Here is a 23,676-nt window from a genome sequence, read left to right as displayed (position 1 = left end):
ATATGTATACATTCGATAAGTTGATATCCAAGCCAAAAGCTACTAACTCTATTGACGAAGCCAACGTCCCTCCAACCGTGCACCCTCCATCTAGTAAGTATATACACCCAGCCAATTTTCGAGTTGTTTTTCCCCTTGAATGCAACGAGGTCCATCCGGTCCCATGAGGTAAACCACGAAAGAGAGTGAATATGAAAGGTATGAAACAAGACAGTAGAAAGCACGCATGTTAAGATGCTCCAACAAGAACAATATGGAACAAGACGACATGCAAGAGAGGCGACGAAAAAAAATAAATCATGTATGAAGAATCAATCAACACTCACTCACTCTCACTCAGTGTCCATTAACGGCAGCAGCACCCTCCACCTTCTCAACATACTCCACCAGATCCTCAATTGTACACACCTTGATCCCCCACTTCTTGCCAAATCTCAAACACCCATCCCGTCTCATCATCCCATTGTTGCCTCCAATTTCCGGAACTCCCTGTACGACCTCTCCATCCTCGACAAGTTCCGCGATGACACCCGCCTGCGTCTTGCCTGCCAACCGACAGAACTCCACTGCTGCCTCAGTATGTCCCTTGCGTTCCCTGACACCTCCGGGTTTAGCCTGTAGCGGAATTACATGGCCGGGTCGTCGCAGATCCGCTGCCGTGGAGGTGGGAGATCCCAAGATCCGACAGGCAAGGGCGCGGTCCTGTGCCGAGATACCTGTTGTTATGGAGGGATCAGCTGCGTCGACGGAGACGGTATATGCGGTTCCCTTGGGATCGGCGTTCTCGGTAACCATTTGGGGGAGGGCGAGTCGGGCGGCTATTTCGGGGGTGACGGGGGCGCAGATCAACCCACTGCTCTTTCATCGTTAGCATAGATGATCTTGTTGAGTAACATTTGATATGCTGGTGGGGGGTGGGGGAGATGGGGGTTTCACCTTGTGTGGCGAACTAGGAAGGCCATTTGCGCCGGAGTGATGGAGTCGGCGGCGATGATGAGATCGCCTTCATTTTCGCGGTCTTGGTCATCGAGCACGATGATGAATTCACCGTTCTCTAATGAATTGGTGTGATTGTTAGTTATATGGGTGTAGTATGTATGTGTTATGGGTGTGGTGGGATGGACTTGCCCCGCGCTGGCGCGGGTGGGAGGTTCTGGAGCTGGGTGACTCACTGAAGGCTGCTATTGTGTCCTCAATAGAGTCGAATTGAAGGGTTGGGTCCGAAGGAGAATGCATGTTGACTGGTGGTTCGGGTTTGGTTGTCTTGTATCAAGGAGGCGGTTGTCTTGGAGGATTGTTCCCCTCGTTGCTTTGCGGAATTGGAGGCGGGGCTGAGGGAATGGCTAAATGCTACCTTGAGGGTAACTGGTTCCTCTGATGGAATGGGGAGACTGGTAGGTTTGAAATTGATGGTGCTGTCCACGAATTGAGCCCAGTTTAGGTGCGAAAGCTCGAGGGTTTATAACAATTGCGCCGAGTACACTGTGCTTTGCGATTCCGTCGCGATCTTGAGTGGGATGACTGTATCTTCGGGGCGGAGACTCGGAGACTCGGATTCGGGGGAACGCGGGGAGGGGAGGACAGAGGGAATGGGATTTCGCCCTTACTTTTGAAATGAGGTAATTGAAGAAGCTGTTTATGGGATATGGTAGAAATTATGTGTAACTGAAAGCAAAGAAGTAGAAGCGGAGCCCTTCAAAGAGACCGAGAGAATGGGAAGGAAAGGCAAAACCCGTGGGGGCTCACTAATGGTTTGTCAGAAGCCAGTCATCGCGGCAGGCCGAGGCCGTTGTGAGATTCTCGCCGCACCCGAAAACAGTGGAACTAGGCAATTCATCGGACAAATGTAAGGGGCAAACGGCCAGAAAACAAAGTGTAATCTTGTATATCTGATCTAAATAGGATCACTCGCGGGTTCTATCTAAGCACAAGGGTATCGCTACCATAACATCAAGCCCGAACTGGAGGTATATTCAACCAAACCAAGGAATCATGCATGAAGGGGTACGTGCAGAATCTTGAAAAGCCAAGTATGCGTTAATCAGATGCGCTTCATCTATTTCACTGGAGGAAAACATCATCCTCAAATCACAGCCCCAGGCCCCCCATCCGTCTCACTTCGTCGGCTTGCCTCTCCAGTGCCCTGCGCATCATCGTGGCATATTCATCTTCCCGCCGACGTAGCTCCCGCCGTTTGTTCCGTCGCTCTTCACGATCCGCTTCCCCGATATTTCCATTGAGATTCATAGCATCATCTTCTTCGTCCGAATCTGGAACCATGTCCGGGAGGTTTGAGAAATGGACGCGTCCGATGTGTTCTCCTGTCCAGACAAGTAATTCATCACCTGTCAAGCTGCCGCCGGTCGGGAGGATCTTTCGAGCAACTTCGCCCTCGCTGCGAGACCGCGATAGGCTACCCCATAATCCGAATGTCTGTTCTTCCTCTTCACCGTTGGTACTAGCGTTGCTTCCCAAATGAGTGGACGTTTCCCCGTTGCGCTGTGGGTAGTATCTTCGCTGCGGTTGGTATGAATTAATGTTTAGGCGACGAACTTCGGAACGTCCATCACGCTCAACCCATTTGATATTGCCGTCTGCATCGGAGTAGACAATTCGGGTCCCGTGTGATTCGACTGAGAGCACCTTGGATCTAGCGACACTCTGCCGATTTTGGTACACTGTAGACAGGTTGGACGAGCAGCCCGATGGATCGCTCTTGGCGTTGGTGTTGGAGGGCGTGAGATCGTAGAGCTCAAGAGAACCCCGCCCTTTGTAGTCGCCGCAGGCCACCAATTTATGGGATGCGGGAAATTCAGAATTGGGAGAGACAGGGAATCGCGGCGCCGGAACAGCAGCAAGACCGCAGAGTTGACCACCAGAGTGAATTGTGTTCTGAAGCCGTGGGAAAAAGCGACGGTCATACTGTAAGATGCTTGGAAAACGGCCGGCGAGGAAGATCGAATTCACGTGCGGTGCGGGAGGGTGTAGAAGCGAGAGAGGTCCTGGCTGGAATAAGGGTGCATAGTTGTCACTGTTTTTTGAGAGATCAGGGCTTCGTATCCGGTGCGGGGGTTGTCCGTTCGGTTGTAGCTGCAAAAGAGGTGAATCGGGCGGAGAATAGATCTCGGATTTGGGGACTAGCGAGACGGTCGGCTCCTCACAGCGTAGAGTGATAGCCTCCTGCTCCTCCGTCGCTGACATTCTGCCATCGTAGATGTGAAGACTCAGAGTGGTAGCCACCGTCAACGGTACAGAATAATCCGTCTCCTGGGACAAGGCAAAAACGGACCAAGGGAAGCGTTGTTGGGAAATAACAGTGAGACTTTCGAGATCTACCTCGTTTAGAATATTCCCGACAGCCAAGTAGGCCCTCCGACGCATAGAGTCTACGCTCACACATTCTCCGAGATTCACGAATTCCAAGGCTTGCTTTGCTCCAGAGTTGTCTCGTCTGCCAAACCGGTTGGCCATCAGTATCCCCGGCGAGCTGACCCCAAGAACCTTACCCTTGGTGCTCTGAGATCCAATCGAATGCGAGTGATTGAGATCCCAAATGCAGACACTACCGTCATCAAGGGGCGCAACGACTTTGTTCTGTCGAGCAGTACTCCAGTCACGGAGCAGTCCCATTCCTTTAACCTCTCGGTATTCCCTTTTCCCACCCTGTGATACCCTGGAGAAGGGTTGCTGCATCCAACTAAGTGAAATCGGGCCATTTCGAGCAATGTACTCCGAGTACCAGTTCACCTCCTCCCCTTCGTAAGACGGATCCCACGACGCCGCCGCTCTGGATCTGTGCCCATAAGACGGCGTTTTATCCGAGCCGTTTGATTTACTGTCTCTGAGCCCAGACGCGCCTGGCTGTATCAGCGATCGAAGCGAAGTTTGGCCTAATGAGCTGAGGGAAGCCGTGGAGTTGGTGACCAGGCTCTCGGAGGTCTTGTTGGTAGCGGAACGCAAGGCTCCGGAAGCGCTCCATGACTCTTCGAAGCAGTGGAGTCTCCAGAGATTGTTATCCCGGGCCACGGAGAATAGCCGCCTCGAGACGGACTGGAGTTGTACCCGCTCGTGTGGGGTGAGATCTAAGGGTGCGTCAGCTAATGCTAATGAAGGTCTAGCACATGGCATGAAACCGGTGATGTGGGGTAACCTGGACCCTGGAAGAAATGGGGGCAAACAGCGTACAGTCAATAATCTCGCAGAGGATCTCTACGGGGAGTTTCTCCATGGGTGAGACTGGGAAAAGAGAACCATTGAGGGCCAACGGGTCTGACTCATTTAGCTTGTGCGACGGAGGGTGTAAGCAAAGGCCATAACTGTTTCTTGGGGATGAAGCTCCATTTTATCCCCCCACAATCCGCAATCTAGACCGTCGTCACGTGGGGAATGCGCAGGCCGACAAGCAACAGTTCAGTCTAGCATCGCCGATCAACTTCACACGTAACCGATAAAAACTGCTAAGGCATATAGAAAGGCTGATGTGGCTTACGTAGGTTGGTCTAGAAGTTCAATTGAATTATTCTGCCCTGTAACCTAAAAGCTCTTGTTGCATTTGGAATGCCGGATACTACATTCCAGCGCTATCATAGGCGGATTACTAGTCCTATATATAGCAAAGTCACACCGCACGGATTCTTTATGATTCTTGAAATTTCCGAAGGCCTTCCATTCACTTAACACTACTAATATCAACTAAGAGCCAGAACCTGATAGGCAGCCAAAACCTTTTCCTTCCCTACCCAACCCTTACCCAACCGTCATAAATGGCATTACTCGTACATTAACCGTCAGACGTGAGACCAGGCAATAACAGCAATAGCATGGGTGCCTGGTCGAGGTACATAAGCATGATCCTGGCTGTATCCTAGCAGTCAGGCTTGTAGACGGCGTCCTTGCAAAGCACGGCCACCTTCTTGAAGAAACGCCGCCATTCCAGCGGATCGCCCTTCACCTTCATGAACTCGATCTCGAATAGGCCCTCGGAGACACATTCGATCAAGACTTTACCCTGCAGAGTGCACATCCTTCCATCACGAGTTACGATACGAAGCATTGCGGAAGTGTCCCCTGCGGAAACGGCGGGAACCGCAGGAACCGGAACCCCTAAACGATGCAAAGCCTCGCAGATGAGAGGAACTAGGATCTTGAGCTCCCACGTAGAGAAGAATCGTGTCATGGGACGAGAAGGCACGATGTCATGGAATCGCTGCGCTTTCTGCGTCCGACTCAGGGGTACGGACGGATGAGGCGAGAATTGTGACATTGACGGCTCATCCTCTAGATGGTCGAGGGCCGACATGTCGTCGGCAGAGAACGGTCGCCCCAGGGGTTGTGTTGATGAGAACGCATCCGCCACTTGCGGGGTATCCCAGTCGACCAGCATATCAGTCCTCGGCATCTCCGGCTGCGTTGATGAAATCCTTTGTTCAGCATCAATCCCATCACCCAGATCGATATCCATTCGACCCCCACCAAAACTACCCCCATGGGGTTGAGCGAAAGGATCTTGGGAAAAGTCGATATGGAGTGACTCGAACATGGTTGTAGCTAAGTTGATCGGATCCCTTAATGTGCCATTTCGGGATAGGTATTTGTTCGGTCGGGTATACCAGGGATGTCTCCGAACGTCCTCCAGAGAAAAGCGGTTAGAGGGGTCGATGTTCAGCATTCCACGTAGTAGCGAAAGAGTCTCTATAGGCAATTGCTGCCAAAGCTCATCGGATGTGCGTCCGTTTGTTGCGAGGTATTCCTGAAATTCGTAACTGGTCTCTGTCGGACTATCCCACGGGGTGTTTCCAGCCAAGAGGACAAACAGGACGATTCCGCAGGACCAGATGTCCACTAGGTCCGGTCGGTAGCCTGCACCTTTCATCATATGTTTGCTACTGCAAGATATCACCTCTGGTGCAATATATGGAGGACTCCCACAGAAAGTTGTAGACAACTTCGTCACGCCCTTGTACTCGAATAACGTGGCTAGCCCAAAGTCTGCGATTTTCAGGTTCCCGTCGGCTGTCAAGAGCATATTTTCGGGCTTGATGTCGCGGTGGCCCACGCCCTTCGAATGCATATAACCCACGGCACTTATCAGTTGCGAGAAGTATACATGCGCGATGTCCTCGCCAACGCCCTCGTCAGCCTCGATCTTGTCGAACAGATCGCCACCCTCGGCCAGCTCCATCGCAACCCAACGCCAGATGTCATCTTCCCCAGTTTGGAAGAATGAAATTATATTGTTATGATCCCCGATATGCTTGTGGACTGTCGCCTCCATTTGTAGCTGACGCGGGCTGACCTTTCCATGACGGGCGGCGTACTCTTTGTGGATGAACTTGACTGCGAAAACGGGATTGTCTGTGTAGGTGGGGACGGCCTTCTTGATGCTGCACCGTAATTCTTCGTCAGCAAGTGCTTGAGGTTTCATACAGCAGAGCACAATCGATGAAGTCAATCTTACCAGGCGTAAGCACCCTGACCAATTGTTTTGGAAACGATGCGAAATGGCAAGTCATTCGGCAGCGGGGCCAGCTGAGAATGGTGCATGTTGACGAAGATTCACGAGAAGGACGAAATATGACAGATCAACTGAGATTCACAGGTCTTGCCATTTAGGGGGGGGGGAGTCAATATTGAGCCATGATCGTGTGACGGTGGCGAGTATCAATGCAAGGGCGATGGAAGGAGAACGAAGCTGAAGAGAACGCGCTGGGCGGAACGCGAGAGCCACTTTATCCTCTTTGGGTAATCTGTTGATCGGCTGCCTGGCACAGCCTTTAGTGGACCCAACATGATGGATGGGGAGGAAAGGGAATATTCCGACAGAGAGATGGAATCAAAGATCAGTAAGACAGGAAAATAGTTGAAGCTATTTGACTTGAGTGAGGAATGCAAAGACCAGGAGAGATGCAGCTACGAGCATTATATCGACTAATTGACCGCCTGATCTGCCCTCGACTTAACAGACACACTGGCCACGCTGCTTTTGCTGGCTCGATCTGGACCCGCAGCAGCCAATAATGAAGTCCAACTGTAGGGGAAAGATCCGGAGTCGCACCGAAACGACACCACCTTTACTTTGTATGAACTTGCATCGACACCGGCCAATATTCCACTTAACCGAAAACAAAATTAGAAAAATTGTAGGGAAAATGGTACATCATCACTTCTTCTCCTTACAAGTACCTTATAGAGGTCCCATCACGGGAGAATCAGCAGAAAACTGAGTTTCGCGATGACAATATGACTAGCGACTCACAATAACTTCGCAAGCGTGACGGATGAAGATGATCTGGACCGGTCATCTGGTGGAGCCCCAAAGAATCAGTTGGCGGCGGCGTTGCCGGGCGGATGGCCGAGTAAACAATGAAAGACCGAACTTCCCCTCCACTATTGTCAACCGGACATGAACCCACTTTTATTCTTCCTCCCCCCCTGCTTTCTATCTCTCTTCAAGATTTTGAGCTTGACTACTTCAGTAATACTGGCAGACAACATTTTTCCATTCCTCCACCTTCTTTGCCCAACGTTCCATCAAGGCTTGTTCTGAGTTCACAGCATCCGGGGATTCATCGGGTGGGTCAATCCGCTTCCCCTCCAGCCAACTGTCCCGCTGCATTCGGAGCCAGCGTCATTCCAGACAAACCCTCTTCTTCTTCCTCTTCCTTTCTCTTCCTACCGATTACGACGGTCCGTTCAACTCTACCTGGCATTCCTCCCATCCCGGAAACTCTCGTCATCGTCTCTTCCTCTTAAACCCACCGTTGCTTCCGCTATACCCCCGATCTCTTTGCACTTCTTCATAATGGACTACAGCATGGAAGACACTCAGAACTCGGCTCCTGACGCCCACGAGGCGTCCAAGCTCAACTCGTCAGCCCAGAGAACCGACATTCAGAGCGTCACCAAACGGTTCGTACCGCGATGCTGAATGCAGCCTTCAAATCGCTCACTTTCCCTCCTCTGGAATCTTGCATACTGATTGTCATTCTATCTCGCCAGCCTCCAAGCCGAGCTGATGCAGCTAATGCTCTCCCCCTCTCCGGGAATCTCGGCCTTCCCTGACGCCGACGGCAACCTCCTCTCCTGGACTGCCACTATCAGCGGACCGGCTGAAACTCCTTACGAAGGACTTACTTTCCGTCTTTCCTTTGCCTTCCCCAACAACTACCCTTACGCTCCCCCTACTGTTCTATTTAAAACTCCCATCTACCACCCTAATGTCGACTTCTCCGGCCGTATCTGTCTGGACATCCTGAAGGACAAGTGGAGTGCCGTCTACAACGTGCAGAGTGTTCTCCTTAGTCTGCAGAGTCTGCTGGGTGAACCTAACAAGTAAGACGATACCACATCGCAACATTCCAGTTCATGCTAACAGCTACTTAGCGCGAGCCCTCTCAACGCCCAAGCTGCTGAGCTCTGGGACACCGACCAGGAAGAATACAAGAAACACGTTATGGCCCGGCACCGCGACATCGAAGACATCGAGTAATTGGTTCGTCTATAATCGTCGTCGTCCGTTCGGTTGTTCCCGCAGACATGGGACGGACCGACTTGCATTGCATGAGATCGGGGTCTGTGCGTTTCATTTGGGGGCAACGGTTGCATGGTGCATTCTAATCTTCGTCGTAACGAAGTCATGAGTTCAGCACCGATGGTTTTTCAGGAGTTTATGCGTTCGGGGAATTCTCGTTTGGGACCACAATTGGAATGGAAATACAGGAGCCCGCGCGTGTCCCGGGACAAATACCCTGCTTTGATTTTACATTCGTTGTTATTGTTACCTGCACATGATGTTGGGTTCGTTGGTAGCTATTACGTAGGCAGTCACTGATCAAAGAGATAGCTTCCATTGTATTTTTCGATCAATATAAGTGTTGATATTGTCTATACTAACCTAGTAGCAGAATACATAGGAGCTACTATTGCCATCGCCAGGGTGAAAAGTAACCCTGCCGACAATATATCCACCATAACCAGGACTATTAAGGCACGACAGGAAAGTCTTTTGCTCTAGAAGAGTGTCCTCCACAAGCAAGCACAGCAAATACTAACCAATAAACAACCCATGATCCATTGTTCTACCGCTATTTACTCACCCCAATGTTACTTTCCTAGATATCACGGAGTACACATAGTACTACATAGCTACGACTCCACACCTCTGCAATAAGTAGTCCTAGAAAGATAGCTGCTGCCCTAACTAACATCTCATCGTCTCTTGATCCAATTCATTGCGCTATGCTACAAAATTACATGTAATCCATAGCCCAGAGACTCTTAAGAAAGTGAAAGCATCAGCACCTTCCTAAAGCAGGTGAAGAGCGGGTGAAGAGCGGCAACGTCTTCCGGACTTGTCGATGCCCCTCGGAGATCTTCCTCTTACATCTACTTTACACGCAAACAGACAGCTAGAAAAATGGCCAATCCAACGTTACTCCTTTTATCCTAATGCTGCAGAGATCAACTGCCATCCCAAACCGAACAACTTTCACTTAGGTAAACATGGCGCTAGATCTATTACCCGCAGCACTCTAAATAGCAATCATTCCTGCAATCGCCGCGCTCATAAGTGTGCTGATCGCTCCTGTTATCATTGCACTAAGCGCCACGCGAGATACATCTCCTGCCCGTTCGGGAGCCAGTTGTGCCAGAACTCCGATCTGGTTTCCTAGGGAGCCGATGTTCGCGAATCCGCAGAGGGCGTACGTGGCTATTAGTCTTGATCGCGGAGATAGAGTTTGGTATTGCGGGTCGGTTTGAAGGGCTGAGTATGCTATGAATTCGTTCTAAAGGTTGTATCCCTTGTTAGGGGTAGGTTCTGGGTATTGGAGAAGAAGCTTACCATCACAAGCTTCATGCCGATTAGTTGTGCTACTTTCAGGAGGTCATCATCCCGGGAAACACCCAAAAGGAAGGAAACAGGGTAGCAGATATATCCCATAATGAGTTGGATCGTCAAAGGAGGATTGTTGATATTCAGGTAGCGTCCCCACCAGGTGAGAAGACCGTTGGCTAGACCGACCAGAGAAATGATACAAAGTAGGTTGGCGGTAATCATGCCCGCGATTTTGATACCCATCCAGGCGCCATTGGCAAACGCATGAAGGGTGTTTGCGGCTTGATGCTCTTTGTCTTCCGGGACGGTGACATGGCTTGCTGTGAGGGTTTCCTCTTTTTCGGGCCAGCGTATCTTGGATGCTGCCAGGGAGGCGGGAATGCTCATGACGCAGGAAGATACAAGGGCTTGAGGATTGACGCCCATGCCGATGTATGCAATGAGACCAGAGCCGGCGATGGTGGCAAATCCAGAGGTCATAGTTTGATGAATTTCTGCCATGGTCAGGTGCGGTACAAAGGGCCTTATAAGCATGGCTGATTCCCCCTGCCCGATGAACGGGGAGGCCGCTGCAACAACCGCTTCTGCCCCGGAGACACGCATCGACCAGAAAAAGAATGTCGCAAATTTGCGAACGAACCATTGTAAGATGCCGGCATGATATAGGAGCTGCACAAGAGATACGAAGAACATAATTGCAGGGATAACACTAACGATGAACCATCCTTTGTGTTTCTCGGCCCAGCCTGTCTCGATGAGGAAGTCAACACCTTGCTCTGCGAACCCTAGTAGCTTCTGGGCTAGGGTCGATATAAAGTTAAAGATGTCGTATCCCGCCTGTGTCCGCAGGACGAATAGAGCCACAAGGAATTGAACCAACATGCCGACGATGACGGTATGCCAGACGATATTCTTGTGGTCCCGAGAGAAGAGCCATAGGATGAATAAGAAAACAATCAGCCCGAATAGGCTAACTGCTCTGTCGGCTCGCGTGTTTTCCGGTGTATCCGCAGAGACAAAACAACCGACCATAATCACGGCAATTGTCATCAACGCTGCACCTGGTATACGAAAACTTGGAGGCACATAGCTCACAATACGTGAGGCGGTCTGTTTCCAGATCCAGTAAACCGGTCTGGTGAGCACAGAGATGGGAAGATAGAGAAAAAGAATACGCAGTGTGATAGCCAGATAGACGAGAAAGGGGATTAACCATCCTAGGTCATCACGGTGAAGGACGAGCCCCGTGACCCACCACCTGGGGATTAGGAATAGGTGAGCTTGCAAATATAAGGGGTTGAAAACGCTGCAATCGAAGCTCACCCTGTGAAAAGTATCAGTATCCCAGCATATGCCACATGCCTGGAGTACCTGGGCATGCAACGCTGATACTGTTGCCGAGGAGTGTGGCTTATGTCCGCTTCTTCGATATTATTTTGTTTGCCCTGATGTTCTTCTGTGGGTAGCTTCTTCATGTCTGGGGAACTGATTTCATCGCCACGGGGGGGTTCTGAGTTACCTGCATGAACACCTGCAGTCTCATTCAAATTGCTGCAAGCCTGTGACATGACTGTGGTCTTCTGGCTAATCGCCAGGGCTTTCTCATCTGCCATCATCTCTGTGGTACTAACTTCTCGGGGAGGAGACGGTGAGTTAGTCACGGATCCAAGGGATAAGATGCTGTCCCATGGTGCATCTGCAGCCTCTCCTAAGTGATTTGCGGGGAAGAATGGCACGCGAACAGAGGGTGTCTTATGGTGGGCTTACGGTGAGACACGTCTGATAAAGAAATGAGGAGACCTAAGCAGCCTATGTTGCTCCAGCCATGATCAAGCCTCGAGGTTGTACAACGTGGGTCAAAAAGCTCTATCGACGGGCAAGACGCATTATGCCAGGGATGGAGTCGCGGTCACTCTGGCGGTCTACCCTTTATACTTTCTCGTCCTTGTGTCACCTGGGACCTTTACTCTTGCTGTCACTGGCTGTGTATCCAGGGACGAGCAATTTTGCGTGGTGTTCTCTTTCATCCAGGTAATTGTGCGGAGTAGTGTAAGTTTATTGATGACGACTGAGAAAACTATTCAATCTTGCCTTCCGGCCATTAGCCTAATCCTAACTCTTTGCGCTGAAGGGGCTAAGTAATATGCTTCCTGATGACATGTCTATGACCGGTCACATGGCTCATTATTGCATCGACTTGCAATGCTTGCCCATTTAGTTGTAGCTCGAATACAGTCGGTCTGATTGGCCGGAGAAGGGTGTGGTGTGCGCCGTATCGTGGTACTAGTATGCATGCTGCATCAGAACAATAATCCTGCAAATCCCGTGAGCTGTAAGTTATTCTTTTTTTTATTGTTTTTGTGTATGTGTGTGTGTGTGTGTGTGTTTTTATTGTAAATCTCACATTGATGCAAACTTGGTCCCGGTGACGAATGTTGCTACTAACTCTTATTTCCGAAGCATTGGGGGGAAGACACAGACTTCCTGCTTTTGACCTCCTCTGGACCTCTTTAGTATCGAAGAGTGCGGAAAATATTTACCAGTGAGGTGCCACATGGCAGAAATGTTTTTGCAATTGCTATGGATGTCCCATACGTTTGGCCATGACTCCTAGTCATCCACCTGGCTGGCTACCATTGATCAAACTTCGGAGAAATACGACGTTGCAGCCAACGATTTCATCACGGAATTATATAAAAGATCAGTACGCTTGACTAGGACCTGACAATGCTATGAGGAGCACATCGAGACAAGAAAACAAGAAATCACTAGCAGTTGATTATTCGGTCTCCAGAAAGCAGTGGAAATAAGCCAATAAGTTGTGTTTCTCGTTCATCTTGTCTGATTTCTGGACTCTCGAATCCTCTATCGGCGAAATATATGTTCATGACTAACAGTTTTGAACACTGTGTGCATGAATAGATGATGCATGGCCTGCGAGTGCTTAAATTCGTGGTAACCTTCACGTCTGGACGTCCGGAGCGGAGGCAAATGGATTATATGGAAGATGGTATGGACACCTGCTCTTTCGCGAAACAGTACTTGACTCCATTTGCTTCTATATAATAACAATTTTGGTGATTTTGTTCCTGCGACCTGTGCGGCAGTTATATATATTCATCCCCAACGCTTGTAGTTAATACTGGGAAAGACGGCAAGACATTACTCGGCAGCAGGACGGACGCTACGCTGGAACAGAGCCCAGACCTCATATGGAGTGTTTACTGCGAGTTGCAATTTGTCTGAATGGCCTATTCCTGCATGCGGCCTGCGACGCTTGAAACGTTACATTGAGGGAAACGGCAAGCGGGTTGGAGCAAGGAAACTCGTTGGACTGTGAGATGGGGATGTACAACCTGACTGCAAGACATGGATGGTAGATATATATTGCCGTTGACTACCACACTGCAGTACCAGCCTGGACGGATTACATTCAGCGGATCCTGGAATCATTGAAACGGAGAAGCCGATATATGATCAGTTGTGTGCGATACACAAGGCAGAAACTCCAAAAAGATCGACCGGTCGGTGCAGTGGACGCAACCGTTGGACATCACCGACCGCATCGGTATGCCCTTTCAATTGAACACCAATTACAGCCGAACATTTTTGACCTGACTGGGTCATAACGACGCGACAGACTGCTTGTGTGCAGGGAGGGAAGACAAAAAAGGTCGTGCCCGGGATCGAACCGGGATTGCTGGAATCAGAATCCAGAGTGATAACCATTACACTACACAACCTGTTGCTGTGATAGACGGGTTGCTTTTTAGCCCTACAACCTAAGAAATTCAGAAAATCAAGAAACAAGGTCGTGATATGACCTCATTGTTTTCGCCAGCTCAAGGTACCTAAATCGACTCTACCCCGCAAATCTGTTTCACACATGCTACAGTAAGCATAGTTTGCACAACATGGAGCCGCAGTCGAATGAGGAGTGGCAAATCGAGGAGGGCATCCCCCAAGTTGAAGATCCATTTATCCAGCAATATTTGCGGGGTCGGAGTTCGCTTATTCTGGAAGAACAAAAGCAGCGGCATGGTGGGTAGTATCACGCTCAACATATTTACTCGGACTTGGCTAATTCAAGATACTAGATAGCAACCTTACCAAGGCTTTACCGCCAACAGCTGCTAGAGCTTGCAATATTGTCGCCAGAATCCGCGACCGGGAGCTCCATCAGCTGTCTACTTCGTCTGGTTTAGATGATGCTCGCTTTCCCGAGGCCAAGTCCCTGGATTGGGATAGGGTGCAGAAGACAAAGCTCTGGAGAATCATCAAGGCAATGCCTAAAGGATCTTTGTTGCATGCTCCGTTACATGCCATGATCAATGCGGATTTTCTAATTGATGTGGCGTTCGCTACCCCGGGAATGTGTGTCTTTGCGACGCAGCCTTTACTATCCCAGGATGACTTGGATGAGAAGCTCTTCGCCTTTCAATACTCGTTAGCGGCGTCAAAAGACTTGGAAGACAGACCTACTGTGTGGTCGTCTGCGTACGAGCCCTCAAGTCCTATCACACTGAAAAAGGCGGCCTCTTCTTTTCCGTATGGGGGAGAGGATGGGTTTCGTGACTGGCTGCGAAGCCGATGTATCCCTCAAGCGGGGCGTGCGAATTATCATAGCCGTGCGATGCCGATTGTGAATTCTCTGCTCAGCTACGAGCCCATCCTGCGGGCATGCTTGCAACATGTATTTGCTCGGCTTGGGAGCGATGGGATTAAATACGCGGAGTTCAGGATGACTTTTACTTTCCCATATCGCAAGGAAGGGAAGGATATCCCCGAAGAAGGCCATAGCGATTGGTGCCACGTGTTTCAGGAAGAGCTTGCACGTTTCCAAGGGACGCAGGAAGGGCAAGGGTTTTACGGAGCGCGGATTATATGGACCTGTCCCCGCTCATTGTCAAAGCGAGACATTGTCGAGAACATGAAAGATTGCATCCTGGCAAAGTATGATTATCCCGATACGATTTGCGGATTTGATATGATAGTGGATAAGGATGATCAGCACTCGCTCACTGATCTGGTTCCCATACTATTCTGGTTCCGCAAAGAGTGTTCTGCAGAGGGCTTGGATATCTCATTCTGCTTCCATGCTGGCGAATCCCTGAGAAATGGGGGAGATCAAGGTTTGTTCGATGCTATTCTGTTGGGCGCGCGGAGGATATGCCAAGGGCTCTCGCTCAGCCAACATCCATTACTGATCGAGCTAATCAAGGAGAAAAAAATCCTGATTGAGTGCAGCCCGCTCTCAGATGAGATCCTTGGACTCACCGACAGTATTCAGACGCATCCTCTACCTGTCCTATTAGCTCGTGGTGTTCCTGTATCTCTTGGTATTAATGCGCCGGGCTTGCTCGGTGAACCAAACGACTTGACCCGACAGTACTGGCAAGCGCTTCAAGGGATTGACAGCATGGGTCTTACGGGCCTTGCAATGATGGTGGAGAACTCCATCCGGTGGAGCTGCTACCAAGACCAGCCCTCGGCGGAGTGGCAGTCCGATCTTCGGGAAGGGATCTTGGGGGAGGGGACGAAGGCTAGCCGTTTGCAGGAATGGTATGCAGAGTTTGAGAGATTTTGCCAGTGGGTTACAGAGGAATTTGCGGAGGAGGAAGGTGAAGAGCAAGACTGAACTGTTTCACATTCCACCCATAGTGTATCCGTCAACAGCCATTCCCCAAAAGTTGCATTAAACCTTCATAATGAAGGGGGTACGCTTAGTAATGACATAGCGGTATGCCGAGATGAATAAGCAGAACGTGCTTGTTATGCAAAGCAACAACGCTTGCAGCTTTTCAGGAGAACATTGCCTCATCGCAGGAGTCATTAGTTTGGCTGGTCGCAGGTAGAGTGGAATTAAATGTAGACTAGAGTAGAATATGATCAGCGTCCTGGTGAGCAGAGTCATGTCGGCTGCTACTTGCTGCATGATTCATTGAGTGGAGGTCAAACTCCAGAAGAGCGGATGATGGACTACTCCACGAGCCAGTGCGATAAGGTGGACAAAGGAGAGAGATTCTGCAGCACGATGACCGTTGATTTGTTTCTTCTTCATCTTCGATAACACCTTGATTATTATTTACTTTTTCTTCCACTCTCGTGGTAAATTTTGAGTTATTATTTTCCGTTTTTATCACCGTTAGGCCGAGGCTAAATAAACAGTGTCGAGAGAAGTCCACCAGACGCCGAACGAATCGCTCATTTGCCATGATTCGGCTGGCAGTTGCTTGCCCGGCATTTGCACTTCAGCCAGCTGTTCTGGATATTTTCCCGGAGCCGAGTGCTCATCCTCTGGTTGGCAATTCGTAACCCTCCATGAGGCGATAAGTTCGACGTAAGTGTGAGTTGTCATGGTGTGATTTGGGGAGGCCCGGCCCAAGCTCCGCCTGACTATTGCGGTTGATCTTCGCTATCTCTCCTCCTCCACTAGCGCCTACATCCCCGAACGTCATCCTTCCCTCCGGCACCTTCAGCAAACCCTCCGCATTTGTTCCCCCGACACACTTGTTGTGCTGGTGCCTGTCCCAGGAGCAAGGCATCTCTCAACTTCCCGATCGTCTCTTTCCTGTCCTTGTTGCCTTATTATGTTTTTTGCTCAGATGACAGCTGCCATCTTCAAATGAGCCCCCGCCGGCTCCTTTGCCCCCCCACAAAATGGCCTACTTCTTGCCGTCGTTCTTCCAAAAGCGATTGCTCCGATATGCGTTATCTCGTCTCGGCCTTGTCGATACAGAGGCCCTTGACCTGGACAGCCTGGGTATCCGCTGGGGACAGCGAAGTACCGTGGAACTACGAGATATTGGGTTGAGGCTGGATGTAAGTGCACTACTCGTGCCCCCGATGAGCCTAGCTAGCTTCCCTGGCTCTCAATCCGCTGCTGTTCCCCGCTGGGTTTTCGGACATCCGGCATGTGCTAATCAGAAAACTCTATATCGAAATAGAAATTAGCTACGCTTCTTCACCTTCCTCCTTCAAGTGAGCTCGTCAGCGCCCGGGTTCGTTTCCTGAAGATCACCGTCCCCGCGGATATCTACAGCAGCGGCATCATCTGCCAGGCCAGCGGCATCGACGTCCATCTGAGACTACTTTCCGACGACACTCGCCATGCTGGACAAGGCGACAGACCAACAGGGTCTGGCTCTGGCCATGACCCTGCCCCCGATCCGATCATCCCTAATCCGACCGACCTCGCTCAATCGTTCCTCCAGGCTGAACCAAAGGAGGAAAAGGAGGAACTGAAGGCTGCCATAACATCTCAATCTCAGGTCCTTCACCGTACACCCACATCAGCCAGTGATGATGAAGAGGAGCTTGGCTACGGCAATGAGGGCGTCTCCTTGCCGAGTTTCGTTGCTGCGTTCCTTAAAGGTGTCGCAGACCGTCTGCAGGTCCAGGTGGATGACATATCCATCCGAATCGACATGGAGACGAAGCAGGATGCACCACTAAAGAGGCAACCGGAAGATAAGCCTGACTTGGTCACGGGGTTACTGACTGTTGGACAAGTCAAGGTGGATGCTGTGTCTTCGCCATCGAGTGAGGATGAGACTTCCTCACGGAATCAGCGACGGTTGATCTCGTTGTCTGACATCAACGTCGCCTTAGTGTCGGAGCCTGTCGTTTTTTCTAATTACTCAAGGTTCACTGTCCCGATATCTCCAGAGATCACATCTCCGGAGAGTCCTTTGCAGCCAAAGCCGAGCCCTCCCCCGAGCCATGTTTCGTCCCCACCGTCTGAGCACGCGTCTGAAGAGGACACCACACTAGACTTGACAAGGTCGATACTCTTCGAGCCGTCTCGTGGACTATCAGAATCAAAGATAATAGAACAATATGCGCCCGAACATGCGCCCGAACATGCGCCCGAGATGGAAGGATCAGTGTGCACCTACGACGGCAGATTTTCTGACGCCGACACGGAGGAGGAAACCAGGAGTTATGGTTACATGGGAGAGTCGCAGAACCTACCGGTTGACGATGAGATACTGGACAACCCTGCGTATCTTGATTCTGTGATAGATTCGCATCTTCATGATGATGAGCTTGATGGCACTGATCATTTTTCACCGGAAGTCGGTCACCATATTTTGGGCAATGAAGATACCCCGCGCCTTCGAACACCAGAGTTGCACGCCGCCGGATCAGCATCACACTACAGTGATACACAGAATGCTATGATCCTTGCGCCCAGGTCACAGGTACCAGCTGTCACTAGCCTCGCACAGGATCACCTACAACATGCAGAAGCGGTTGACGTTCCTACTCGACCAGCCTTGCCCGCGATGGGGCTAGAGGTTACGCAAGATCCCCAGCCGTATGCCGATTCCCAAGCATCGCCTGTTACCTCTGTACCTCCTTCCGAAGCGAGTAGTTCAAGCTCAACATCTGGATCTTTCAACCAGGACGAGCTTTCCGAGTCAAGGCTCTTCTCTAACGAGGAGGCACAGAGTATGTACATGAGTGCCATAAGTCATGAGTCTATGTCAAGAAGCTTCATGCCAAATATTCCCGGTGCCTGGGATTCCCCGGAATCCACGGTAGTCAGGGACTCACATGCTCATGTGCACCATGGAAACGGGCCCGATGTACATCATATGGACCAGGACCATGATGATGATGAGACTGCTGCCACCCCTAAACTAACTCCGCAAGCAGGGTTGCATATCTCGCAGGAGTGCCTAATAGATGATTATTCTGAGGCACAACATGAGCTCACTGACAAAGAACGTTCTCAGGATTCATCAGGCCTGAACAAATTCTCTGACGTCGCAAGACGGTTCTTTAGCATCGACAAGGTCGTCATTTCCATACCTTCCGTGGATGAAGATGGCGACAGCGCAGATGACACCCCATCTGCGTCCTACACTGAAGAAGAAACTAGCGGTCTGGAGGAGACGACGGCATGCCTGCGTGATTCAGCAACTGAAGACTACTTTGTGCCTCCTGGCAGGAAGGCTTCTACACGAGCTCGCAGTGATACGATCAGACCAGCTTCATACGGGTACGAGGGCGCCGAAAAAGCTTCTTCTCGGCCTTCGCAGCATGATGGGCAGACACAGTCTAAACGGAGCTCTAACGACCTGGAGGTTGACATATACTCCGTGGAACTCCAATTCGACATCGCCATCGGCTGGCTCGTGCTCAAGGTTGGACACAAGATTCTTAATGCTTTCAGCAATGACAGCGAGGTCAACCAGGACACAAGTCAGCCGCAAGAGGAGCAGAAGCGACAGGCTATCAAGTTGGCTCTTCGCAATCTTTCCATCAAGTTTGTCGAGCATGTTCCAGGATACTCATACCCTGCCGAAACAGACAGTTCGCCATTCTTCGGTCTGTTACATAACGACATCTTGTTGCAGACATGTCTGTCGGGCCTTGAAGCTCAGCTTTCGATTGACAAAGACATTACGAAGCTCCATCTGAATATCAAAGGGTTTAGTCTCGGGTTCGCCTCTGAACACTTAATATCGTTCAGCGAAAATTTCAAAATGCGCGACTCCATTAGAGACGTCCTGTCAGCCGAGCAAGGGGATATCGATCTCTCTATCACAAAATCACCTGATTCCACCACTGTAAACCTCATGACACTTCCTTTACAGCTAAACTTAAATATCCAGCGACTGGAAGAGGCCATAGGTTGGTTTGGCGGGCTGAGCACGATATTGGAACTTGGCAACTCGATCTCATCGGCTTCATCTCCGAAGGGGCCGAAGAAGGAAGTCCCCAAACGTCCTCGTGGTGTGCACTTCGAAGAATTTCCTCCGCCGGCAGCGAGTGAACGAACAGGCTCGGCGCCCTTGAAGGTAAATGTCAGGATCGGAGGGCTTGCAGCAGATGTGGTCGGAGAGACCCACTATGTCAGGCTGAGGACAACCGCTGCCAAGATCGTTAGCAGGCCTAGTGGCGTAGCAGTGCAGATAGACAAGGCCAAATTTACCGGCCCCTTGCCTCTGGACGATTCTCGGGACGCTCCAGCCAAGATAAACCTGACCGATATCAGGGTTGAGTACCGATTTTCTCCGAAGGAAGAAGACTTGGACCGGCTACTTGGCTTAATCACTCCGTCCAAGGATAAGTACGACGAAGATGATGATATCATGCTAGATACGCTCTTCCGCCAGCGGAGGCAGGGTTCTGTACTCTGCGTTACGGTCTCTGGAGCACGGGTTGCAGTTTCTCGCACTACTGATCTCGACTCCATCTCCCAGCTGGCAGATGAATTGAGCCGACTGTCGAATGTCACAAAGTACCTGCCAGAGGATGACAGGCCTGGTGTGCTGACCCTTGCACTGATGCGTGAACTTGAGGTTCAGGTACATATAGGTGGGAAGGTGGGGGAAATGAGCGCTGTTCTTCGGAATACCGAACTAGCCTTTATAAGTCTGCCTTCACTCATTGCTGCGCAGCTGGGCTCTATATCGGTTGCTAGGAACAGGGACGAAGAGCTTGTGGGAGAAGCATCGGCCATCGGTCACAAATCCAGCCCAAGCCAGAGTCCACTTCCAGTTCTGATGGCGCGCTATATTGCTGACGAGATGGACCCCACGGTCAAAGTGAAGTTACACAACTTCCGCGCAGAATATACACTCCCATCTATCATCGCCTTCCTCGGACTCAGTGAGGATATGACTACTGGGGATGTGGCTGCCAACATGGCAAGCTCCTTGGCCAACCTCGCCGAGTTGCAGCCCCCACATCAGAACGTCCATCCGGAGAAAGAGGGCCGTTCTGACACCCCTCCAAAGCCTATCAAGTTGACAATTGACCTTCGGGACTGCGTGCTTGGTCTCAACCCACGCGGCACCGGTGCCAAAGGCCTCGTAGTTCTCACCAATGCCAAGTTTTCTGGTGCGATACATGATCCCGTGTCTTCTGATGCCACACTAGAGCTCCGGAAAGCGTCTCTCATGATCATAGATGATGTGGCAAATGTGGGATATGCGGACAATGTCCAAAGGAGAAGCTCAGCTCCTCCGCACAGCAATCAGGTGCAGTCTTTTATTGACCATGGCTTTGTGACGGTTTGCACAATCTCTTCAGCCACAGCTACGGTCAAGATAATGAAGCTGAGTGATGATGGGGCAAAGTCTCTGGATGTGGAGCTGAGGGATGATCTGCTGATTCTGGAGACTTGTGCCGACTCAACACAGACTCTCATAAGCCTAGTTAATGGGCTCCAGCCTCCTACTCCCCCAAGCGCAGCTGCGAAGTACCGTACAGAAGTACTGCCCATCCAGGATATGCTATCTTCTTTCACCGGAGATGCGTTCTTTACAGACATGCCGGAGCCACCCGAAACGACGGAGCCTGTTGATCAGGATCAGGGAGAGGGACACCTTGAAGATGAGCGTGATTATGTCAGTGACTTTAAACATGTCAGCGCGGTCCCCGAACATGGATCTTTGACAGAGGGTATGATGGCGGGTTCGAACGAACTACTAGACAGCTTCCACTCGCAGTACTATGTGTCATCGAGTATTTCCGAGCTGGACTTCCGAGAGGATCACTTTGCCCAAAAGTCTGCTGTTGGCGGTACAGCGCACCGCTGGGATTCTACTCAAAACACTTACGGACTCTCGGACGACTCCAAGCTTCAGAAGAGCCCGCTGAGGATCAGAGTCCGCGATGCACACGTGATCTGGAACTTATTCGATGGATACGACTGGCAGCGGACTAGGGATACTATATCGAAGGCTGTGAAGGACGTGGAGCGGAAAGCCATTGAACGACGTGCGCGTGCTGGCAGCCGAGCATCCCCCAGCTTTGACGAGGAAGAAGAGTCTGTGATCGGTGACTGCTTGTTCAACTCGATCTATATCGGTGTCCCTGCTAATAAGGATCCCCGCGACATCCGCAATGACATCAATCGCAACATCGACGACCTCGCGAGTGAAACGGGAAGCTACGCGACTACGACGACTGTCACAGGGGCCACGGTCCGGCAAAGCCAGTCGCCCTCCGTCCGTGGGAAGAAGCTGCGCTTGTCTCGAAGCAAGTACCATAAGATGACATTTGAACTCAAAGGGATATGTGCGGACCTGGTCGTATTCCCACCCGACTCCGGGGAAACGCAGAGCTCATTAGATGTTCGCATCAAAGACCTGGAGGTGTTTGATCATGTGCCTACTTCTACGTGGAAGAAATTCGCAACATATATGCACGAAGCGGGAGAGAAGGAGAGTGGGACAAGCATGATTCACCTGGAGATTTTGACTGTGAGACCGGTACCTCAGCTTGCAGCAACCGAAATCGTGCTTAAGGCGACCATCCTCCCTCTGCGGTTACATGTCGATCAAGACGCTTTGGATTTTATTTGCCGCTTCTTCGAATTCCGTGATGATTCAGCACCGACTCCAACCGCTCCGAGCGATGTCCCCTTTCTACAACGAGTTGAGGTGAATGCCGTTCCTGTCAGACTTGATTTCAAGCCTAAGCGAGTCGACTACGCGGGACTCAGATCTGGTCGGACGACCGAGTTCATGAATTTCTTCATACTGGATGCAGCTGACATGACCATGCGACACGTCATTATCTACGGGGTGTCGGGCTTTGACAAGCTTGGACAAACGCTTAACGACATCTGGATGCCAGATATCAAGAGGAACCAGCTGCCAGGCGTGCTGGCTGGACTTGCTCCGATCCGGTCTCTCGTTAACGTGGGCGGAGGGGTGAAGGATCTCGTGGCGGTGCCTGTGCGCGAGTACCGCAAAGACGGTCGCCTTGTACGGAGCATCCAAAAAGGCGCATTATCCTTCGCGAAGACCACTTCGAACGAGCTCGTCAAGCTGGGTGCCAAGCTTGCTATTGGAACACAGACGGTCCTCCAAGGCGCCGAAGATATTCTCACTACCCCTAATGCGTCGGGAGCTGGCGTAGAAGACGAGTACGCTGACGATGAAGAGGCGAAGAAAATCTCCCTGTACGCCGATCAACCCGTAGGGGTGGTCCAAGGTCTTCGCGGCGCATTCCGGGGGCTGGAGCGCGATCTGCTTTTGACACGGGATGCCATAGTCGCGGTGCCTGGCGAAGTCATGGAGAGCGGAAGCGCCAAGGCTGCTGCAAAGGCTGTCTGGAAGCGTGCTCCGACTGTGGTTCTTCGGCCTGCCATTGGTGTATCCAAGGCCGTGGGGCAGACGCTGCTGGGGGCTGGGAACTCACTGGATCCTAGTAACCGGCGAAAGATGGAAGATGTAAGTCAATACCATCAGCAGCTGACAGTTTACTCACATGCTTGCAGAAATATAAACGCCATTAACGGTTTCGTCGCTGCATCGTTGGCAGTGCTTCCGCGAGTTCTTCTGGGATGGTTTGGTGCATAATTGATTGGGACATCTACCGGAGCAGGTCACACATTCACCTGCGGGCAGGTTCGGTTACCTGGGACTAATTTTATGATGACTATGACGGATGATTCTTTGCTTAGCACTACTACCCCTTGAGTTTTTCTTGATACAATGATGGCTTCTTAAGCATGATTGGTGTTGGATTGATATTGATATTTTTGGGGATGTTTATGATTAAGATTGGTATTAGTTATTGAGGCAGGTAGACTGGATGTGAAATATGAATGCTAGATTATGCAGTGTATATTCGATTCTAGGTTGTACAGAGTGTAGTGTCTGTTTAGGTGTAGAATTTAATTGCTATCAGCAGCAACTAGTGTGCAGCAGAAAAGTAGATAGTAGTCGATGAGATCAAAGTGGAACATCACTTCCTAACACTACTCAAATCCCGAACCCGAATCCGAATTCGAACCAAGCCAATCAATCATGTTGGCAGATATAGAGAAGATCTTAGCGCGTGATTAGCAAAGTGCTCAGCCACAACTGGGGATC

The 23,676-nt window shown here is 50.7% G+C and overlaps 8 protein-coding genes and 1 non-coding gene across 9 annotated transcripts; 3 read left to right on the top strand and 6 right to left on the bottom strand.

The window, feature by feature from the left end:
* Window positions 1–5: 5 nt before the first annotated feature.
* Window positions 6–1,703, bottom strand: BO83DRAFT_381682 (3,4-dihydroxy-2-butanone-4-phosphate synthase RIB3). The gene is made up of 3 exons (XM_025532045.1): window positions 1,173–1,703; window positions 937–1,054; window positions 6–853 (listed from the first exon to the last, which is right to left on the bottom strand). Exons 1-3 carry the CDS (start codon window positions 1,234–1,236, stop codon window positions 337–339), a joined length of 699 nt encoding a protein of 232 aa, XP_025384200.1. The 5' UTR covers window positions 1,237–1,703; the 3' UTR covers window positions 6–336.
* A 172-nt stretch (window positions 1,704–1,875) lies between these two features.
* Window positions 1,876–4,454, bottom strand: BO83DRAFT_381681 (uncharacterized protein). The gene is made up of 2 exons (XM_025532044.1): window positions 4,186–4,454; window positions 1,876–4,082 (listed from the first exon to the last, which is right to left on the bottom strand). Exons 1-2 carry the CDS (start codon window positions 4,226–4,228, stop codon window positions 2,089–2,091), a joined length of 2,037 nt encoding a protein of 678 aa, XP_025384199.1. The 5' UTR covers window positions 4,229–4,454; the 3' UTR covers window positions 1,876–2,088.
* A 410-nt stretch (window positions 4,455–4,864) lies between these two features.
* BO83DRAFT_402206 (putative serine/threonine protein kinase) lies at window positions 4,865–6,543 on the bottom strand (the record flags this gene model as incomplete). The annotated part of the gene is made up of 2 exons (XM_025533515.1): window positions 4,865–6,383; window positions 6,458–6,543. The coding sequence occupies 2 exons, from the start codon at window positions 6,541–6,543 to the stop codon at window positions 4,865–4,867; spliced, it is 1,605 nt and encodes a 534-aa protein (XP_025384198.1).
* An 869-nt stretch (window positions 6,544–7,412) lies between these two features.
* Window positions 7,413–8,884, top strand: BO83DRAFT_381679 (putative ubiquitin conjugating enzyme (UbcK)). Its single transcript, XM_025532043.1, has 3 exons — window positions 7,413–7,908; window positions 7,999–8,331; window positions 8,383–8,884. The coding sequence occupies exons 1-3, from the start codon at window positions 7,802–7,804 to the stop codon at window positions 8,486–8,488; spliced, it is 546 nt and encodes a 181-aa protein (XP_025384197.1). The 5' UTR covers window positions 7,413–7,801; the 3' UTR covers window positions 8,489–8,884.
* A 518-nt stretch (window positions 8,885–9,402) lies between these two features.
* BO83DRAFT_368615 (NupC/NupG family nucleoside CNT transporter) lies at window positions 9,403–11,451 on the bottom strand (the record flags this gene model as incomplete). The annotated part of the gene is made up of 3 exons (XM_025529833.1): window positions 9,403–9,785; window positions 9,842–11,093; window positions 11,159–11,451. The coding sequence occupies 3 exons, from the start codon at window positions 11,449–11,451 to the stop codon at window positions 9,531–9,533; spliced, it is 1,800 nt and encodes a 599-aa protein (XP_025384196.1). The 3' UTR covers window positions 9,403–9,530.
* A 2,055-nt stretch (window positions 11,452–13,506) lies between these two features.
* On the bottom strand, window positions 13,507–13,578 carry BO83DRAFT_t229. The gene has a single exon. It is a non-coding gene; the product is annotated as a tRNA-Gln (tRNA).
* Window positions 13,579–13,710: 132 nt separating this feature from the next.
* On the top strand, window positions 13,711–15,591 carry BO83DRAFT_411108 (putative CECR1 family adenosine deaminase). Its single transcript, XM_025534281.1, has 2 exons — window positions 13,711–13,876; window positions 13,933–15,591. The coding sequence occupies exons 1-2, from the start codon at window positions 13,750–13,752 to the stop codon at window positions 15,471–15,473; spliced, it is 1,668 nt and encodes a 555-aa protein (XP_025384195.1). The 5' UTR covers window positions 13,711–13,749; the 3' UTR covers window positions 15,474–15,591.
* Window positions 15,592–16,273, bottom strand: BO83DRAFT_126163 (uncharacterized protein). The gene has a single exon (XM_025526067.1). The coding sequence runs from the start codon at window positions 16,048–16,050 to the stop codon at window positions 15,709–15,711; it is 342 nt and encodes a 113-aa protein (XP_025384194.1). The 5' UTR covers window positions 16,051–16,273; the 3' UTR covers window positions 15,592–15,708.
* Window positions 16,274–16,307: 34 nt separating this feature from the next.
* On the top strand, window positions 16,308–23,194 carry atg2 (putative autophagy regulatory protein Atg2). Its single transcript, XM_025532042.1, has 2 exons — window positions 16,308–16,657; window positions 16,783–23,194. Exons 1-2 carry the CDS (start codon window positions 16,496–16,498, stop codon window positions 23,158–23,160), a joined length of 6,540 nt encoding a protein of 2,179 aa, XP_025384193.1. The 5' UTR covers window positions 16,308–16,495; the 3' UTR covers window positions 23,161–23,194.
* Window positions 23,195–23,676: the final 482 nt, after the last annotated feature.

The sequence above is a fragment of the Aspergillus eucalypticola genome, assembly GCF_003184535.1.
Source record: "Aspergillus eucalypticola CBS 122712 chromosome Unknown BO83scaffold_29, whole genome shotgun sequence".
NCBI classification, from domain to species: domain Eukaryota; kingdom Fungi; phylum Ascomycota; class Eurotiomycetes; order Eurotiales; family Aspergillaceae; genus Aspergillus; species Aspergillus eucalypticola.
Note: the sequence above shows the minus strand (reverse complement) of the source record. Positions and strands in the feature narration are given on the sequence as shown.

Bases quoted from the DNA above. Each gene is read 5' to 3' on its own strand.
- BO83DRAFT_381682 (XM_025532045.1), bottom strand. From the start codon at position 1,236: ATGCATTCTCCTTCGGACCCAACCCTTCAATTCGACTCTATTGAGGAC. The intron at 1,055-1,172 runs GTGAGTCACCCA...CCAATTCATTAG, and splicing joins GGACACAATAGCAGCCTTCA to AGAACGGTGAATTCATCATC. The intron at 854-936 runs GTGAAACCCCCA...ATGAAAGAGCAG, and splicing joins TTCCTAGTTCGCCACACAAG to TGGGTTGATCTGCGCCCCCG.
- BO83DRAFT_381681 (XM_025532044.1), bottom strand. From the start codon at position 4,228: ATGGAGAAACTCCCCGTAGAGATCCTCTGCGAGATTATTGACT. The intron at 4,083-4,185 runs GTACGCTGTTTG...ACGCACCCTTAG, and splicing joins CCTCTGCGAGATTATTGACT to ATCTCACCCCACACGAGCGG.
- BO83DRAFT_381679 (XM_025532043.1), top strand. From the start codon at position 7,802: ATGGACTACAGCATGGAAGACACTCAGAACTCGGCTCCTGACGCCCAC. The intron at 7,909-7,998 runs GTTCGTACCGCG...CTATCTCGCCAG, and splicing joins ATTCAGAGCGTCACCAAACG to CCTCCAAGCCGAGCTGATGC. The intron at 8,332-8,382 runs GTAAGACGATAC...ACAGCTACTTAG, and splicing joins CTGCTGGGTGAACCTAACAA to CGCGAGCCCTCTCAACGCCC.
- BO83DRAFT_411108 (XM_025534281.1), top strand. From the start codon at position 13,750: ATGGAGCCGCAGTCGAATGAGGAGTGGCAAATCGAGGAGGGCATCCCC. The intron at 13,877-13,932 runs GTGGGTAGTATC...TCAAGATACTAG, and splicing joins AGAACAAAAGCAGCGGCATG to ATAGCAACCTTACCAAGGCT.
- BO83DRAFT_126163 (XM_025526067.1), bottom strand. From the start codon at position 16,050: ATGGCAAATGAGCGATTCGTTCGGCGTCTGGTGGACTTCTCTCGACAC.
- atg2 (XM_025532042.1), top strand. From the start codon at position 16,496: ATGGCCTACTTCTTGCCGTCGTTCTTCCAAAAGCGATTGCTCCGATAT. The intron at 16,658-16,782 runs GTAAGTGCACTA...ATATCGAAATAG, and splicing joins ATATTGGGTTGAGGCTGGAT to AAATTAGCTACGCTTCTTCA.